Source organism: Loxodonta africana, chromosome 6 (assembly GCF_030014295.1).
Source record: "Loxodonta africana isolate mLoxAfr1 chromosome 6, mLoxAfr1.hap2, whole genome shotgun sequence".
Lineage (NCBI taxonomy): Eukaryota > Metazoa > Chordata > Mammalia > Proboscidea > Elephantidae > Loxodonta > Loxodonta africana.
The window spans coordinates 42,922,440-42,943,229 of NC_087347.1; the positions used below are offsets into that span (position 1 = coordinate 42,922,440).

The window sequence follows — 20,790 nt, forward strand, 5'->3', positions numbered from 1 at the left end:
GGCTTTTTTTGTTAACAAGGCAGGATTAGTGTAGGGTGTAGGTCAAGTCAACCTCTTTTGAGATATAAGAGATTGAACAAGCAAGCTGGGAAGCAGAGATAGAGGAAAACACATATCAAGCCACCTGAAGGTTGCCCAGTAGCTGAAGCTCAAAGAGACAAGGACCTTCCTCCAGAGCCAACAGAGGGAGAAAGCCTTTCTGTAGAGCTGGTGCCCTGAGTTTAGACTTCTAGCCTCCTCAACTGTGAGAAAATATATTTGTGTGTTAAAGCCATCCATTTGTGGTATTTCTGTTATAGAAGCACTGGCTAACTAAGACAACTATCGTGTTAAAAGTTAAAATAAGAATTTGCAAGTATTTTATATATAAATGTATTTAAAAATTACCAAAAAGGATATATGTGCAAATTTGCTCACAGCATTTTATCACATGCAATCGACTCGACGGCACTGGGTTTGGTTTTTTTTGGTTATAATAAGATCCATTCTCAGTCTCTAAAAAGATAGCCACCAACTGTCCAACAACGATTAAATGAGGAGTGAAACGGTAAGAAGGAATGTCATTTCCTGGTTTATTGCCTGGATGTTCAACTCAAATTTTACAAGTATCTGTTCAATGTCATAAAATTCTACAAACCAAACATTAAATTGGTTTATATTCAAAAGCCTTTTCTCTGGAGACTTTTATAGAAATGAACAAATGAAAATGTTTAAAATTCTTAAGTGAAAAGTAGACCATACTGTTAGGATTGCAGTAAGTAAATACATACATGCATGTGGAACTAGCAAAAAAAGAGTTCTGTAAACACGGTGGGGTTGAGTATTATTTTTCCTTTTTAAAACTTTTGCATATTGCTGTTACACTGCTTTTTAAATAATTTACTTTTAGCTAATTTTTTATTATGAACACAGCTGCTTTGAGTATTCCTGTACAAGTCTTTCTACAGACATATTTTCATTTCTCTTGAATAAGTATCTAGGCATGGAATGCATACGTTTAGTTTTGTAAGAAACTGTCGGACGTTTTTCCAAGGCGGTTGCACCATTTTACGTTCCCACCGATACATGACAGTTCCGATGGCTCCATATCCGCATCCACGTGAGATATTGCCAGTCCGTCAGCCATTCTGGTTGGTATTTGCATTCCCCTGATGATCTGTGCAGTCAATTACTTTTTAATGTGTTCTTAGCCATTCATCTATATTTCTTAATGAGTTGTCTGCTCACGTCTTTTTCTTTTATTGGGTTGTCATTTTATTACTGAATAATTTATTTTTAGGTTTAAACTATTTCATGTGGTAGTTTCAGTCAAAGGGAAGAATAACATGAAACATCATTGATACGGTATCAAGCTTTTTGACGTACTTAAAAAATTTTTTTTAGATTGGAACAAAAGATAAATACAGTACGGCCTCCTTAGAAATATGTGTGGACTTAGCCATCAACTAATGAGCTCAAAAACTCAAAGATGGAACAAGAGATGTGGAAGATACCTTCAAAGAACTCAAAGTGCAATATTTTTCATTATCTGTGGCATATTATCCCTATGGAAAGCACACCTTGATGCCAGTTAATGAGACTGGATATTACTGCTTTTAAGGTTCTATTTAGGGAATCTTTCTATTCTTCTTGTTATTGAGAGGTTTTTTGTTTGTTCTTTGGGTTTCTTTCTTTTTTTTTTTTTTTAAATCTGTACAATCCCATCAGTAAACCATTTGCAACTATTGTTTAATTCTCCCTTAAAGAACAAAGTACACCAATAAACCTCACTGAAGACATTAAGAAAATTTAGAGTTCAGATCTTTTACTTACTGTTTCCATCTAGCATTTGCCTATCTTCATTTACAATATTTCTTCTAGCAGGAATGAAAAACTATTTCAGTTTGTTACTGGGCCTTCTCTTATGCTCTAAGGACTAAATGAGATAGACATATAACAGCCCCTTGTTCTACTTTCACCTTAACTATTACCGCAAGTTTCATTCTGTTTTTTTATTCCTGCAGGCCACTGAAAACAGCTCAAAGCCACTTGTTCGAACTCTTTTTGGCTGTATTGATTTCCTGACTTTTGTAGTAACAGTGATTGCTTTGTTATCATATCTTCCTCCCAGCTCCTCTCCTTCTACCTTAATCACTGGTCTTTGGTTACTTAGAAAACAGGCATAGTACTAGCTAAGAAGAAAAATGAGGTCACTAGTATCAATTTGTTGACATTTTAAAAATCTGCCCTTGAAAATGGTGTCTATTCCTCTCCTGGCTATCTTTTTGCAGCTACTAAACTACTCCTTGATGCTACTGGTCATGTCCTCAACTTCAAACACTCAGTAGAACTGGGCTTTTTAGGCAATTTTTAATCTGATAACCACATGTGAAAAAAGTACACTTCAAAAAAGTACTGTTTATTTGGCACAGAACTATGCCAAATAAACAGCATATGAACTTTTCCCAAACTCATACAGAATTAATTCTGCCTTAAATTTGATTATCACAAAGTGTGGAAGAGCCCTTTCAGTTCATAAAAGAATGCTCTGTCTGCTGTTTTTAACAATAAATTTCTGAACTATTAAAAAGAATGCAGATCACAAGCAGTGAAAAAATAAACTTAAAAAAAGTTTTAAAAGTTAAATTATTCACTTCAATATCAATTAAAAAGCCATGTGAGTCATGCTATGAACCATCAGTGGCAGGAAGCTACTAAAAGTTTAGTCATTAGATAAATAGAACAGTGAATGTCTAACTTAGTTTGTTCATGATTAACAGTAGTTTTATTTTGTCACAATTCTCTGGGATATGTTTTTTTTTAAATGCTTTAAGCTAATAGTGTAACTATGGGTAAAATATGCCCTATTTTCCTTAACTCTGTTTTTTATTAGTAATTATACACTGCCTCATTTTCTGGCAATTATGCAAATGCCTGGGCTCTGGCTCAGCTGCCCCATTTTTGCCCTGATTATGGCTCATCAACTCTGTCTCGCTTTCAAATTCCGCTTCTCTCATTTCATCTGATCTTACTGACACCTGTTTTACATATCAGTTGCCTACTCTAACCTTCCACTGCCAGTTTCCAACCCACTCATGGAACTTGAATAACAAAGGAAGATGTTCTATATACAGAGAACCACAGAAAATGACAGGTGAGAGGAAGATAAGCTGAAGAATTTGCCATTTTAGAAACAACATGGTGCTAGTAACTAACACTACATTTCACTTAAAGTTTTAGAATTTAAATTATTTCAGAAATTAATTTTTTTTCCAGAAATGAATGCTGCATCTAATCAAATTCTATGTTGACCAGTCGTAACTAGGTCTAAAGTCTTAGCTATTTAGCCATAAACACAACAGAAAGTCATTCAATTAAGAACTGGGGTACATTCTTGAAACTACAATTACAAATGAAATTCAACGGTCTGTTAAAAATAAACTAACTTGCAAACAATTATCATTCTACTTCCTTTCCTTTCTATCTGCTCTTGGTATACTTCCTTCAATTGCTGTCTTGAAGAAAAATATATTTAAAAAAATTCTTCACAAGCAGTGTGACCAAAATGTAATAATATCAATAAAGTATTAAATATAAAATTTACCAGTGCTTTTTAGTAGTACTGAAGATACTTAAAATATTCTTGAAGTAGCCCTCATATTTCTTTGCTTACTAGTGAGACTGAACATTTTTCTAAAAGTTTATTAGTTATTTCCTCCTGCAAAAGCTGTTTGTTCATGTCTTTACCCATGTAGCTACTGCACGTTTTATCAATTTGTACGAACTCTTTATGCAAAATTACCCCTCTCTGTCATATATATATATATTTTTTTCCTAGCTGTCACTTTTTTTTTTTTATTTGAGTTATTTTGTCCCATCACATTCTGTGGGACATCTAATCTCACTTCATATCTTTTTTTTTTATTATTATTAACTTTTATTGAGCTTCAAGTGAACGTTTACAAATCAAGTCAGTCTGTCACATATAAGTTAATATACATCTTACTCCTTACTCCCACTTGCTCTCCCCCTAATGAGTCAGCCCTTCCAGTCTCTCCTTTCGTGACAATTTTGCCAGCTTCCAACTCTCTCTATCCTCCCATCCCTCCTCCAGACAGAAGATGCCAACACAGTCTCAAGTGTCCACCTGTCATGTATTTTTGCAAATATTTTCAACTATCTCAGTTTTTTTTTTTTTCCTTATTTATTTTTGAGATTTTTGTTTTTGGTGAGTGCTCCTTCATTTCTTAATCACAGGTTAATTATATTTAACATATGACATAAGAATAAATAACAAATTTAGGAATTCCCTTTTCCTACAAATGAGAATTAGTTGAGTAATAGAGTGCTGCTAAAGCTTCCAGCCAAATGGAAGAACAAGCATGAATCCTGGCTTGTCACTTAGGAGTGGCACTTCTAAACATTCAGAAACAAACATTATTATCCAAGTGATTCAGAACTATACAAAATGAACAGTGTAAGTGATGAAATGAAGAAAAAACACTGCTCTCTGGAGAGGCAAAAAAAAAAGCAAATATACAAGGTAAAATTCTCAATAAAGTATTCAAGCTGAATATAAATGATTATAACACAAAATAATTTATAACCAGAAAATAAAAGCATTAACCCAATAAATAAAAATTATGGGAAGTCTTTTTTTCTTTCCCTTTAAGTTGATTTATTGAAAGTATGAAAAGGATTTAAGACTATGTCTCTATTTTATGAATATTCATAAGACATGATTCCAAAACATTTATAAAATAATTTTTTTCAAGAGTATTAATTTTAAAGATCAAACTAAGAAAAATAATACAAAACTAATGCATAAAAAGTGAAAAAAACAAAATTGAAGAGCAGAAAGCTACAGCACCCCATTAAAATTATCAATATATTGGTGCAACAAGTATAAATGTACATCCTACTTTAAGAAAATCGGATACATAAAAATACAAATTTACATAATAAAATACTAATAGTTGTTTATACTGCAAAATACTTGATTTATAAAAGGATTCACCATAAGATCTTCTAAATGGTTAGTTTCCTCAGTCCATTTAACAAGGTTAATTAAATGCATTAAGAGTTTAGTATCTCTTTGAGATGGTGATCCAAGCTTCTTCCCTTGACGTTGTTACCAGTTCATATTTTGTTTCAATAACCTGTCCCTCCACAGAATGTAGACGCAGTCTCCTCAACAATACACTCAGAAGTACTGTGGTCACCATATATGCAAACCTAGTCAAGAAGAAAGTCAACTAGTTATGAAAGATATTCTGCCAGTAACAGAATTAATACCTTAATTATACTTTTTCATAAATAGTGATCATCAAAATTATAGAGTCTGGCATTTTTTTTTCTTCGCATTGCTTTCTCTATTATCTCACCTCAATTCTGGGCATTCCTGCGTGCCTGAGAATCCAAGCAAGGAGAACGTTTTCATTACTGATTCATCATCAAACCGGTCTGGATCAAACCTAAAAAGATTTGGAGCTAGTCACCACATAGCTCCACTAGCATTTTACATACTGACACATCTGAGAACACAAGTATGTAATAAAGCTTAAAAGCTACTGAAAATACAAAGTGCTATCACACTATATTTAAATGTCACCTATTATGTCCCCAAATTACATTATTTCTAAACAATAGGTGCAAAATATATTTCTCTGAAACCAGCAAGAAATGAGATTGCAACACAGATTCATATTATTTTAAGATGTAAGGGTAAATCATACAAAATCACCTAATGAATTTTTTTTTTTTTAATTTGAGAATTTAAGAGCCTATGGCAGTGGGTATCAGTGATGGCTGCATAGCACAATTGACATAAATGGCTTCAATAAATTGTACAAGTGACAAAAGTTAAATTGACAAATGTGTTGGCTATATTTTTTCAATTAAAAAAAAAATAAAGGAAGGCTTGGGGCAGCCTGTGAAGGCCCCCAAGGCTATGCCAGGGGAGCCTCTGTCTTACAGCTCAAGTTAATTCAGAAGGTGCCATTTTAACTGGTTCCAGAAAATAAAAATACAGACTAATACTTTGAATGAAAAAAAAAAAGTGTTTACAATACCTGTTGCATGAGACCATCTATCAATATGTGAGGCATTTTACATAGACTTTTCAATGAAAACTTATTTCTTAAAATTGGAGAGGCTCCAGCCTCAAAATTGTATTTGTCAATTATAGTACAATCAAATTTATTAATAAGTAAGAAAGAGAGACTAGGAACATTTCTTTTTAACCCTATAGAATTTCACTCTATTAAAAGTCAACAGGGGAATGGATATATTAAAAACAAAACAACTTACCTACCATGAAACATAAAAATTCCTCTCAAAAACAAATGTTTTTAAAAGAGAGAAACTCTTCTATGAGTAAATTTTTTTAAAAAAAGGAATTCTTTTGTTTTCTAAAAACAAAATAAAACATGGATTATCTTTCACTTTTGGAATATATTCTATTTATAATGTACATATAAAAATTACATGAAATTTAATCAGTTTTCCTTTTGCAATTCTTGAAAATTGATATTCAAAATGTTATCTGGCAGTAACTATGTATTTTCACGTTAAAAGAGAATCAAACTTGATTTTTCAAATTATTTTTTTAAAACACCTCATATAAAGCATTATATTAAAAATAAAACCAAAATGAAAAATGAAGAAAGAATTTACAATAACACACATGAGGGATGTGCTTTATATAGTTCAACCATGTATATAAGACAAACGGGCACACCAGCTCAAAAAAAGCAAAGATGAGAAGGCAGGAAGGGACAGGAAAACTGGAAGAATGAAAACAAGGAACCTGGGGTGGAGAAGGGGAGAATGTTCAGACATTGCAGTTGGCAACCAATGTCACAATACAATTTGTGTACTAACTGTTTAATGAGAAACTAATCTGCTTCATAAACTTTCACCTAAATCACAATTAAAAAAAAAATTTAATCTCACATACTGAGGTTTATGCCTTCATTCTTTTCAGAATTGACAACTGTATTTTAGCCAGGTTTTTAAAGTTAGTAATATCTCATCATTCATTACAGAATCATATTTACATTATTACTCATTTAAGTCATAGAATTTGACCCAGGGTTCCTTGCTCTGAAACACTGCCAATATGGTACCAGCAGTAATGCATTTCTATGCATTTTTTAATCAAATAAATCATATCTAGACTTTTTTAATAGCAAGAAATATGTTAATGTCAATTATTTACTCAAAAAGAAAACTTATTAAAGTTAAAATAAGATATCACTACATACCTATTACAACTGTTAAAATCAAAATTAATGGTAATAGCAGATGCTGCTGAGAATGCAGAGAAAAAGAATCTCTTTACCCACTGCTGGTAGGGACAGAAAATGGTACAGCCACCCTGGAAAACAATCTGGCAGTTTCTCACAAGAACTAAACATGCACTTACCATACAACCCAGCAACTGCACTCTTGCTGGGCATTTATGCCACAGAAATGAAACCTTATGGTCACACAAAAACCTGTGCTACAAATGTCCATAACAGCTCCATTCACAACAGCAAAATACTGGCAACAACTCAGATGTCCCTCAATGGGAAAATGGTTGAACTCTGGTACATCTATATAATGGATTATTATTCAGACATAAAAAGGAATGAACTATTGTTGATACATGCAACAACCTAGACAGGCCTCAAAGGCATTAAGTTTAGTGAAAAAAGACAACCTCAATAACAAAGAGAACAGATTCATTGTTCCCAGGGGGCAGCAAAGAGGGAGAGGTGTGGAGATGATGGGCAGGGGGTAGAAGTGAGTACAGAGGTAATACGAGGGAATTCTTTGTGGCAATCAAACAGGTCTGCACCTGACTGTGGTAGTGGTTATAACCAATCTATACATAGAATAAAATTACATAGCCACATAGACACAACTGTATGAGGTTAAGAAAAAATGGTGAAAACTGCGTAAGGTCTGGAGTCTAGTTAATTGTAACGTACAAATGTCAATTTCTTGGTTTTGATATTATAGTACAGTTAGGATCTCATCCTTGGAGGAAGCTAAGTGAAAGGTATACATAGAGCTCTTTGTACTATTTTTATAACTTCTTGTGAGACTATAATTTATTAAAAAAATAAAAAGTTCAAAGAAAGAAAGAACTTATGACAAGGTACTTGGTTCAGTAACTATTAAGCAAGGATTTACCCAAGAGATTCTCACTAATTCCTATGGTTGGAAAGACAATTTAGATACACATGCCAATACAATCATTACGGAATCTGTATCTTAACAGATTTGGCTAGAAAAGACAAAAGGCAAAGACCATAGTTTCCTTGAATAGTTCTTTGGTTTTGCAACAATGGATAAATAGAATCACAGTTCTATATAACTTCTATGCATTTTCACAAATTACCTTGTCACAAAGCTATGCCTTAGGTAATGACCAATATGGCAATACCGGTTTTATAGTAACTGCTATGTCTGTAGCTAAGGAAACTCCTTTACCTAGTTTTCTGTTTCCTTTATAAAAGGAACATTATGCAATGTTTACAGTGTTTTCAAACAAATACTTTCAGAATACATGACAAATAAGACATTTGTGAACCCCCTTGCTCTTTGGAAAATCAATGGAGGTTACTTTTGTTTATGTTCTGTATTCATTACTATGAATTATCAAGTACATCTCAACAGGTACATAAATTGTAAACTGGGCAATAAACTAGACTTCCCAATTCCCTAAGAACATGGCTCATTGGGAAATAAGGGCTACCATTACCGATCAAATCTGACCCAATTTTGCTCATGCTTCTTTGGAATGCTGTTAGTTACAACAACCACCTCCAAACTGTAAGTTTCATGGACAGAATATTACAGAAAAAAGGTAGAAAATATGTATAAGAGCCACGTTGCTGTCAGTAAGCCAACTCTAATAATTCACAGGTTCAAAAGGAGAATTTAAAAGTAACTTTAAAACTTTTCAAATAATTAGGAGGGCACAATATCTTGTAATATGTGAAGCTTATCATTTATTCTATCTGTCCTTTCTAAATGAGTGTTTACAAAGCACTGTTTCTTAGGTTAACTACTAGAAGGCTGAAATAGCAAAATTAGCACAAAAAAATGTGATTATATATTTCCAAGACCAATGAAAGACATCCTAGAAATTCACAGAGTAAGGATATGTTTTAAAGTAAACATATTTTAAAAGAAACAATCCATTTATTTACTGGGAACTTCCTACTGTCAACAATAACTGTGTGTAATGGCAGGTTTAGCAAGAATATAAATTCTAAAGAAATGCAAAATAATTTCCATCTCAGGCATCAATCACTTAATAAAAACTCACTTTCAATTAAATTTAAATTTCACAGTTAATTAAATCCTTAATAACAGAATTCTGTTCAACAAAATCTTCCCCCAAACTCCAGATTCATATACCTAACAGCCTACCTAACATTTCTAACCTAAAGAGAGAACTAACATCGCCACCTAAATGTTTATGACTCAACACACGCAAAATTTTATCTTCCCTCCCAAATCTACTGCTCTTGACTTCGGGCCAACACGGCACCATAGACAGAAGCACCACACCGTCCTCCACAGCAAAGACCCAAAAAACTAAGTAAAACAGAGATAAACATCATTCCTGGAAACTGAAGTGTCAAATGAAGAGATAAAGAAGTCAGCCAAACACCGAATGGAGTAAGAAACTGACAGAGGGCAGACGGCGAGGAAAGATACATGTGGAGGGCCCCTTTGCAGCTAACACAGCACAGATCTGCCATCTTAGATTTCTGTCGGTGATCAGCGGACAGGGAAGCATGGGAAAGCAGCTTCACCGAGCTCCCAGCAGGAGACGGGGCACCTGGTAACCAGCGATACACGCTTTCCCACCTCCCAACCTCTCTCTGCTGCTCTACCTCCAAGCTTCCTGCCTGGCTGTAATGGCTTTGCCAGCTGGGAAGTACAGCATCTATGCCACTTGGATTCGCCCCACCCACATCAGAGATCAGTGGACAGGGAGTATGGGAACGCAGCTTCAAGAAGCTCTCAGCAGGAGACAGAGCACCCGCTAATGGGCGATATACGCTTTCCTAACCCCCATCTTTCTTCTCCCCTCCTTGGCCTCCTCTGCTTCCGGCCAGCCGCAGCCTCCTGGCCATAAGGCAACTGCTCTGGCGTCAGGCTGCTTGGATTCGCCCCCCACACACTGGCTGGCCCCCTGAACTTGTATTGCTTCTTTCCATCTCTTTTGGTTTCTTCTGTGCCTCCCACCACCTCCTGCTCCTTTCTCTCGAACACCTGGCTCCGTGTGCCATCTTTACTTCTTAAAAGGCTGTGACGCACCACTCGACTGGGGAACCACTCCCCCAGCCCACAACACCATGCTGGTGGGATCCCTGGGGCATTTTTTGCTTTTGCTTTTTTTGCTTTGTTCTGTTTTGTTTTCTTTTTCTTTTTGTGGCTTGGGAGCGCTTTCTAGCCAGGGTACACTGCACAGCTTAGGAGCCACTCCCCCAAATTGTGTAGCCACTTAAGTGGGACCCCTGAGGGCATTTCTTTTTTTCTCTCTCTCTCTCTCTTTTTCCCTTTCTTTCTTCATTGCTTAGTTCTCATCTCTCTCTACTTACCTTCTTTTCCTGTCTCCTGAATACCTGGTGTGGTGTAACATCTATACCCCCTCTAGCCATGCTATACTGCGCAGCCTGGGAACCACTTCCCCGTCTTTGTGGCCCCAACGGTGGGACTCCTGGGGGCTTTTCTTTTCCAAATTTTTATCTAGTCTTTTTTTCTTTTTCCTTTTTGCATTTCTCAGTTTCTGATCTCTCCATTCCAACGGCAAGCTCCCTTAGCACATTTATTTTCCCTTTGTTCGTTTTTGGCTCGTTTCTCTCTCCTCTTTCCCATACCCCTATTAGCTCCACACACATCACAACCTCCCCCCTCTTTTCCGCCTACCTGCACCAAGCACTGAACATCACACCCCCAAACAGCACAGGCACAGCCTCCCAGAACCTGCCCAGCACTGATTCCTGGCCCACCCTGTCATCCCTAGTATGTGCCACAAACAACCCATCCCACCCCGTCCCCCTCAGCTGGACCTGCCCTATAGCATAGCTGAGTGACCGGCCCTGCCCATTGGACAAGGAGGTGAAAAGTATCATGACGACAGACCAGCAAACAACAAAGAACGCACAGCCTGCCTGCTCAGACATAACCAAATAAAACAAAAAGCAGGATGAAACAAACCAATCTACAATCAAGAAACAAAGAAAAGAACTACTGAATGTCCCGAAGACAGCAGACAATATCAGAACATTAAAAAAAGCACAGAAGGACAGGATGGTTCCAGTAGGCATCTAAAATAAAACACTGGGTGACTTTCCAGTAGAAGAAATGGCACTAGAAATACCTGACAGGGAACTCAAATCTCTAATATTCAGAGCTACCCAAGAGTTGAAGCAAAAAGCAGACAAAAATGATGGAAAAAAGAGACAAATTTATGGAAAAGGCAGACAAATTCATGGATAATACAGATAATAAAATGGAAGAATTCAGGAAAATAATACAGGAACAAAATGCCAAAATAAATTCACAACTAGAAATCATACAAAAACAACAATTAGACATCCAAAAGATAAACAACAAGATTTCAGAAATGGACAGCGTTATAGAAGGGCTGAGGAGCAGATGTGAAATGATGGAAGACAGAATCAGTGAAACTGAAGACAAACACATGGCTACAACTCTGAGAAAAATCAGAAAAAAGAATGAAGAAAAATGAAGAAACCCTGAGAATTATGTGGGATACAATCAAACACAAAAATTTACAAGTGATCGGAGTTCCAGAACAGGGAGAGAGAACAAAACACAGAGAGGATAATTGAAGAACTGCTGACAGAAAACTCTAATATGAATGATGAAAAGCTGACCAACAGGAAGCTCAATGAACCCCATATAGGACAGACCCCAAAAGAAAAACACCAAGGCTTATCATAATTGCAGTCACTAAAACCAAAGACAAAGTCCTGAGAGCAGCTCGAGAAAAACAAAAGGTCACGTACAGAGGAGAAACAATGATACTAAACTCTGATTATTCAGCAGAAACAATGCAGGCAAGAAAGCAATGGGGTGACGTATATAATATCTTGAAAGAAAAAAATTGCTAATCAATAATAATATATTCTGCAAAACTCTCGTTCAAATATAATAGTGGAATTAGGACATTTCCAGATAAACATAAATAAAAGGAATATGTAAAAACAAAACCAAACTTAAAAGAATTGTGAAACGGAGTTCTTCAGTCTGAGAACAAACGAATATCAGACCACAGCCTGAATCTAGGATGCAAGATTGTACCAGCCAGACACCAACATAGGAAATGAACATTCAAGAACTACCCAATACCAAAAGAATTGCAACAGGGAACCGGAGAGGTTCATCTGTAAATCACAACAACATTAGAACAATAAAAGAAGGACAAAGCAGTATAGGTACAGAACATTCTAATGGAGAGAAATGCAAGGCGATATGAAGTAATAGCAGACTGGTTCAAATCATGGAAGACGGGGCAAATTTCAAGTTAACCACAAAGAAAGTTAATAAACCTACTTATTAAAATAAAGAAGAAAAACATAAAGTCTCAATAAAAACAAAAGAAATTAAAAAAGAAATCCACAAGCAAGAGGAACTCAGCACAGAAGACTAAGAGGAACAAAGAAAATGTTAGCACCACAAAAAATGTTAGCACCACAACAAAATGACAGCAATAAACTCATAAAATACCTATCAATAATTAAACTGGATGTAAATGGTCTAAATGCACCCATACAGAGACAGAGAGCGACAGAATGGATTAAAAAAAACCAGAATCCATCAATATGCTGTCTACAAGAGATACACCTTAGAAACAAAGATGTAAATTTATTAAAAATCAAAGGATGAAAAAAAATATATCAAGGAAATAACTACCAAAAAAGTGCAGGAGTGGCAATACTAATCTCAGACAAAATACTTTAAAACAAAATCCACCATAAAAGACAAAGAAGGACACTATATAATGATTAAAGGGACGATCCATCATGAAGACTAAACCATAATAAACATCTACGCACCCAATGACAGGAATCCAAAATACATAAAACAAACTCTAACAGCACTGAAAACAGAAATTGACAGTTCCACAATAACAGTAGACCTCAAAACACCACTCTCAGTAAAGGACAGAACATCTAGAAAGAAACTCAACAAAGATACAGAAGGGCTAAAGGGCACAACCAGCCAGCTTGACCTCATAGACATATACAGAACACTCCACCCAAAAGCTGCTAAGTACACATTCTTTTCCAATGCACATGGAACATTCTCCAGAATAGACCACATTTTAAGCCACAGAGCAACTCTCAACAAAATCCAAAACACTGAGATAGTACAAAGTATCTTCTCTGACCACAATACCATCAAAGTAGAAATTAACAACAGGAAGGGTAAGAGAAAAAATCAATTACATGGAAGCTGAATAACACCCTGCTTAAAAACCAATGGGTAACAGAAGAAATCAGAGACGGAACCAAAAAATTCCTAGAATCAAATGAGAATGAAAACGCATCATACCAAAACCTTTGGGACACGGCAAAGGCAGTCCTCAGAGGTCAATTTATGGCAACAGATGCACACATCAAAAAAGAAGAAAGGGACAAGATCAAAACATTAGCCAAATATACTACTTTTGGGCCCCTTGCTGATCTTCCTCAACTATTCCATGAAGTTAAGAAACTGGAAGTCATCATGGTCTCCCTCTCCTTTCTACACAAATCCAATTTGGTTCATCCGAAATCATCCCCCTTGCTTTCCAGAGCTATCATCACTGTCTTAAGGCAGGCTTTCATCATCCTTTACATAAAAATATCCAGCCTCGGAGCCAATATTCCTGCCTTAATTCATTAATTTTAAAAAACAAGCACACAAAAACAGCTTTTCTTGTAAAATCCTGTCTTCATCCTTGCCTCTTTCAAAGTATTCCTCAAACTATAAGAAGGATGTTGTCATGGATTGAACTGTATGCCCCCAAAATATGTGTCAACTTGGCTAGGTCATGAGTCCCAGTATTGTACGATTGTCTACCATTTTGTTATCTGATGTGATTTCCCTATGTGTTGTAAATCCTATCACTATGATATAATAAAATGGATTAGTGGCAGTTATATTGATGAGATCTATAAGGTTAGATAGTGTCTTAAACCAATGTCTTCTGAGATATAAAAGAGAGAAGCAAACAGAGACATGGGGATCTCACACCACCAAGAAACCAGCGCTGGGAGCACAGCGCGTCCTTTGGACCTGAGGTTCCTGTGCTGAGATGCTCCCAGACCAACTGAAGGCTGATGACAAGGACCTTCCTCCAGACCTGACAGAAACAGAAAGCCATCCCCTGGAGCTAGCGCCCTGAATTCAGACTTCTAAGCCTACTGGACTGTGAGAGAATAAAGTTCTCTTTGTTAAAGCCATCCACTTGTATTTGTCACAACAGCACTAGATGACCAAGACAGAGGTATGTTTCTGAAAGTTATATCTGACCTTATCTCTCACCTGCTTAAAACCATTCAATGACTACCCATCGTCTACATTGCTGAGGTTGTCAGTTGCTGTTGATTTGATTCCAACTCATGGCACCCAATGTGTGCAGGGTAGAGCTTCTCCATAGGGTTTTCAAGGCTGTAACCTTTCACATACAGATAGCCAGGCCTGTCTTTCAAGTTGCCTCTGGGTGGGTTCAAATCACTATCCTCTTGGCTAGTAGCCGAGTGTTTAACCATATGTGCCACCCAGGGACTCCATCATCTAATACCAACCAAAATGTGATCCACAGAATAAAGTTCTGTCAACAGGTGTTACTACTGGTCAAGTATATCTGAGAATCACCAAAGTAATCATGAGCCTTCAATATGCTAATAAGCACTGTGAACACACAAGAGGAGGATACGGTATGTAATGTTTCCCCAACTTAATTACTGAAATTTTCATCACTGAGGGGCTCATGGGACACCTGACTATTTTCTGAATTCTGCTGAATAGCTGAATAGTAGAAGATAGAGACTGACAGAAGGAGGAAAAGAAATTGCATGAGCAATACCCAAAATTTCGCTGAAATTAAACGACAGTTGTAGAGATCAGGTAATTAAACAACAAATCTTAGGACGGAAGTGATAATAGAAGAGGCAAAGTGTAACACCATATTCATAGAAGAGAAAAGGTAGTGACCAGAAGATATAAAGGGAAGGCAGTAGCTTTCTTTTATTGTATAATTGTCACATATTTAATTTTCTCCTCAAAACTGAGAAAAGAAATAAAAAGAGGTAAAAGTCAACATCACAAAGACAATGTTTGATATTTCATACTTGTGCGGTGATGGCCAAGTACTGGGATCCTGGAGTACCACACCAAGGGCATAAAGGACAAGGGTCTGCAAAATAAATAAATACATAAATCAGCCTAGTTGGCCAAAGCCTAACAAAGACAAAATGATTCCCAGGAAGCCAACTCATTCTAAATGCTCCTTTAAAACAATGAGTATGAAATAAAAGCATAAAATAATAGAAGAAAACATTAGGCATCATTTTGATGATGAAAGGTCCACAAAATATGGAAAACATAAAGGAATAGTAACAAACTACATGAAAATTTAAAACCAACATCAAGTAAAAAAACAAAAACCTAATACCATAAGCAACAGTAAAAGACAAATAGTAGCTAAGGAAAACATATTTGCCATATGACTGATGTAGCTAACACTCCTAACATACAAAAAGACATATAAGCTCACTAGCAAGAACAGTGAAAGATGCAATTAGATAATTCACAAAAGAAAAAAATAAACAGTTAATATATGTATAAAAAGTTGTTTGATCTCTCCAAGATCAGGGAAAAGCAAATTAAAACAATGAGATAGCAATTTTTCCTACAAGCCTTACAAGATACGTAAAAGATTCATAAATCCAGAGATGAGGATTTAGAGAGAAAAGGTATTCTCATACATTATTACCAAAAATATAAGTTACTTTTTGGAAAACAATTTAAATTTAATGTATACATGCATTTTGACCCCAAAACTCCATTTCTAAGACTGTATCCAATACATGAATAAGTATGTAATTTACAGGAAAAAAAAAAAAAACAATCTAAACTACCATCAACGAGACTGCTTAAATAAATCACAGTACATTCACACAATGGAATACTATGCAACCAGTAAAACTAACGAGTCAGATCTGTATCAGCTGACTGTGATACTAAATAACCATGACATACTGAATAAAAAAAGAAAAATATATAATATAAAAACAGTAACCTTTAGTTTTTAAAATACATATATATATGTATATACGTACACACACACATATACTAATATACGTACATAGAAAATGGTCTACAAAAATATACACTAAACTGTTAACAATGTGCATTAACAAACTGGGGAGAAGAGACTTTCTTTTATGCTGTTTTAACTTTAAAATAAGCACCCATTATTTTGTAATTTAAACTGACTATCTTTGACCTAGTAACACGCCTCCCCCCCCCAAAAAAAACCCATAAAAAACAAACCCATTCCCGTCAAATTGATTCCGACTCATAGCAACCCTACACGACAGAGTAGAACTACCCCATAGGGCTTCCAAGAAGTGCCTGGTGGATTCGAACTGCTGACCTTTTGGTTAGCAGCCAAACTCTTCACCACTACACCACCAGGGTTTTTAGTAATAGGTAACATTTATTGGGTGCTTTAAACAATACAATTTGAAAATACACACTAAAAGAGCTGAGAATAACTGAATGAGTTACATATACCAAATGTTTTGTACCTCTCTAGGAATAATAAATTGGTCAATTTTCCCTTCAACATCTTGAAGCCGGGCAGAAATTGGTGTCAGTTTGGCAGTTCGAACAGTTTCACAAAGCACCTGACGACAGTAACTGTTAAAAAACAAAAATCTTTGAAAATGTGTATTTTGGGAGAGATGGTTTCAATGTATGTACAATTTACAAATGCCATTCAACAACTTCCATAACCTGCTTAATTTGAAATATTCCCATAAGTCTTGCTTGTTTAAAGATATGTTATACATTACCTCACTGCTATTAAGTCAATTCCATCCAATTCATAGTGATTCTATAGTATATAAATTCCATGTGGATAAACATTTAAGCAAATAAAAATACTTGTAAAAGTACCAGAAGAAAATTCAGAACAATATTTTTATTATTTTTGAGTAAAAAAATCCTTTAATTTTAGCATGACACAATGACGGAAACCATAAAGAAAAATACAAATAATCTGACTACGGAAACATTTTGGTTTTATAAAAACTTTAAAAAGTATGTATTACTTTTATAATAAAAGGAAGTTCTACTCAGTGTCATAAATAAAACTTCCAACATTTTAAACAATCTGTAACAGAAGCCTCCCTGGGAAGCCCATGGCTTCTAGTTCTTTCCAATGGCTATACCCCTGTATTTTCTTCTATAGGTGAAATATGCTTTAAGGTAGGGTTACTTGCTACTCAGTTTCTTAGACTTCCAATCCCTGAGCAGTCACAGCTGCTGTTTTTTAAAATCTTTTTTTATTGAGGAATTACTTACATATTAAAAAAAAATCATCTATTTTACCTATATAGTTTGATTAATTTTAGTAACTGTATACGTAATCGTACACAAGCACCCCATCTCCATTCCTGGCCCCAGGGAACCCATGATCTGCTTACCATCACTATAGTTTTATATTTTCTAGAATTTCATATAAATAAAAACATACAATAAGTAGTGTTTTGGTTTGACTTCTTTCACTTAGCATAAGGAGATTTATCCATGCTGTTGTTTGTATTAATGCTGTGTTCCTTTTTATTACTTAGTAACATTCCATAGTATGGCTATATCACAATTTGTTTATCTATTCACCATTTGATGAACATTTGAATTTATTCCAGTTTTTGGATACTCTGAATAATGTTGCTATAAACATTTACGTATGGGTCTTTTTGTGGACATATGTTTTCATTTCTCTTGGGTAAATACCTAGGAATGGAATTGCTAGATCACGTGGTGAGTCTATGTTTAACTGTAAGTTACTGCCACACTGTTTTCCAAGGTGGCTGTACCATTCTGCATTCTCACCAACGATTACTCTACATCACTGATTCTATTTTATACAAGCTAGTTTAAAGGTTTCATATAAGGTACTGTACCTTATAAATTAAAAAACAAAATTAGATTATCTATTAGAATTTTTATGTAAATATTTTAAGTCCTATAAAAACATGTGTGTATATATATATAGGGTCGCTATGAGTCGGAATTGACTCGACAGCAACGATTTTTATAAAAACATATAGCATTCCTGGATATTAGCATTAACTTTAAGTTAGACAGTTAAACCAGTGCAACTTTATCTTCTATTAATTTTCTCTTCCTTTTGTTTTATTTTATTTTATTTATAGGGTCGCTATGAGTCGCAATCAACTCAATAGCAGTGGGTTTTGGGTTTATTGTGTTCTTACCTGAGCTGCTCAATTTTCGCTGGAGTAATGCAGCTCTTCCCAAAAACTTCGTCTATCTCTTCATATAATTTTTTCTGAACTTCTTCAGAGGTGGTTAAAAAACAGATTGCCCAGGTGCATACTAGATGGAAAATCATATTAATAAAAACGAAAATAGCTAACTAATGGTTTGGAGGCAGAATCAGAAAAAATTTTACTACTACTTTTTTTTCTTTTCCTGACGCAGAAGATATACACATGCCACCAAAAAATAAAACAAAGTTCTTTACAGGATTTGTACTTCATTCAACAGAACATGAGTGTTTACAGAAAACTATCAAAAAGATACTACAATCTGAAAGCTCTCATTCTTAAAAGTGCCAAGTAACTGAAGCTACGTAATACATTTTACCTTAGGTAAAATAGTAATGATAATGAAGCTGAATATCTGGGAAGTGTTCAATGTTAATGACTGTGATGGATTATCTGGTTCACTCAACCTTGTAAAATCTAAACCCTGATTTATCAGTTCACTCAGAAGCCCTAATTAAATGATTCACACAAATCAAACCTGCAGACCTACGTATAAATCAACATTTAAAATTTTTACTTATAATTGTAGATATACTGGCTCTAGAACTGTGACTTGTTATTGCTTAGGACAGAGTTTCTCAGAATCATCTGGGGAGCTGGGTGATGCCACAGCCCCACACCCACAGATCCTGAATCATTAGGTTTGGGGTGGAATCTAGGCATCTGTATTTTTAACAAATACCACAATTATTTTGATGAGCACCAAAACTGGAAAACCATGGTTTATGGCTTATTTTTGCTTAAACTGTTTATGGCTTATATTCACTGAGGAAATGAAAATAAAGCTAAGAAAATTACATGATGAACATAAAACACAGGAAATAGAATAGTGGTATTTCCTTCAGGAATACACTATAATTTCATCTAATCAAAGAATGAAACCATCCGAAAATATATTACCTTTCCCTAGACTCTGCTTGAGCTGACGCTACCTACAGCTCTACTTTTTCTATGTCAGGTAACTTTTAATATGCTTACAGTATTTTCAACCTCTTTCTTAAGCTAAGGGCTGATTTGAGTTTGTCTCAAAGTTATTTTTTTTTTATTGTTTACCTGATTCACCTATGATCCAATTCCTATGCCTAGAAAAGACACTTTATGTACTTTCTACACTAAATATTATTATCAAAAAAATCAATACCTACCTGGTGGCATACAATTATTTTGATAATTATCCAGCCTACAGCTTAGAAAAGGCACATGGGTGATTGTTCATTCTTAACTTTACCCTGCATGTTTTTAATTTTTAATGTGCTATAAGTGAAAGTTTACAAATCAAGTCAGTATCTCATACAAAAATTCATATACGCCTTGCTATATACTCCTAATTGCTCTCCCCCTAATGAGACAGCATGCTCCTTCCCTTCACCCTGTCTTTTTGTGTCCATTCCGCCAGCTTCTGACCCCCTCTGCCCTCTCATCTCTCCTCCAGACAGGAGATGCCAACATAGTCTCATGTGTCTACTTGATCCAAGAAGCTCATTCTTCACCAGTATCATTTTCCATCCCATTGCCCAGTTCAATCCCTGTATGAGGAGTTAGCTTTGGGAATGGTTCCTGTCTTGGGCTAACAGAAGGTCTGGGGACCATGACCACCGGGGTCCTTCTAGTCTCAGTCAGACCATTAAATCCGGTGTTTTTACAAGAATTTGGGGTCTGTGTCCTACTGCTCTCCTGTTCCCTCAGGAGTTCTCTGTTGTGTTCCCTGTCAGGGCAGTCATGAGTTGTAGCTGGGCTCCATCTAGTTCTTCTGCTCTCAGGCTGATAGAGTTTCTGGTTTATGTGGTCCTTTCTGTCTCTTGGGCTCATAATTACCTGTGTCTTTGGTGTTCTTCATTCTCCTTTGCTCCAGGTGGGTCTGCATATGCTTCTTTATTATGTCTTTTGAGTATTCTACAGAATTTCTATTTCACAAAGGACGTGAAAACTCTGTATACAGAGTATACTCTGTACATGTAGTACAATCTTACAATATAGAGTATACTGAAGGATTTAGAATAAGGATTTGCAAACAGTAGGCACTCATATGCCCTGCTGACTACATTATCACTTAAAATTAATACAACTATTTAAGCTTAAGATTCTCAAACATTGGTTCTTTTGTATAACTATTAAAAAAAGTAGTCTTAGCTTAAAAATGTATTTTTAAGCCAGTTTAAGTTTCTTTAAATAAAAATAATGAACAAGACACAATTACACAACTAAAAGATAC

The 20,790-nt window shown here is 35.4% G+C and overlaps 1 protein-coding gene across 3 annotated transcripts in view; it reads right to left on the minus strand.

The window, feature by feature from the left end:
• Positions 1–4,136: 4,136 nt before the first annotated feature.
• LOC100656942 (cytochrome P450 20A1) overlaps positions 4,137–20,790 on the minus strand; it is a 38,079-nt gene continuing 21,425 nt past the window's right edge. Inside the window, exons 9-13 of one of the 3 annotated variants that reach the window (XM_003406125.4) lie at positions 18,507–18,627; positions 16,815–16,926; positions 15,354–15,418; positions 5,364–5,453; positions 4,137–5,214 (exon numbers count right to left, since the gene is read on the minus strand). In XM_003406125.4, coding sequence (XP_003406173.2) covers positions 5,064–5,214; positions 5,364–5,453; positions 15,354–15,418; positions 16,815–16,926; positions 18,507–18,627 — 539 coding nt within the window. In that variant the 3' untranslated portion in view covers positions 4,137–5,063. Of the gene's footprint in view, positions 5,215–5,363; positions 5,454–6,288; positions 6,390–15,353; positions 15,419–16,814; positions 16,927–18,506; positions 18,628–20,790 lie in introns of those variants that run through there. The other 2 variants (XR_002784420.2, XR_002784419.2) reach the window with 2 other exon arrangements.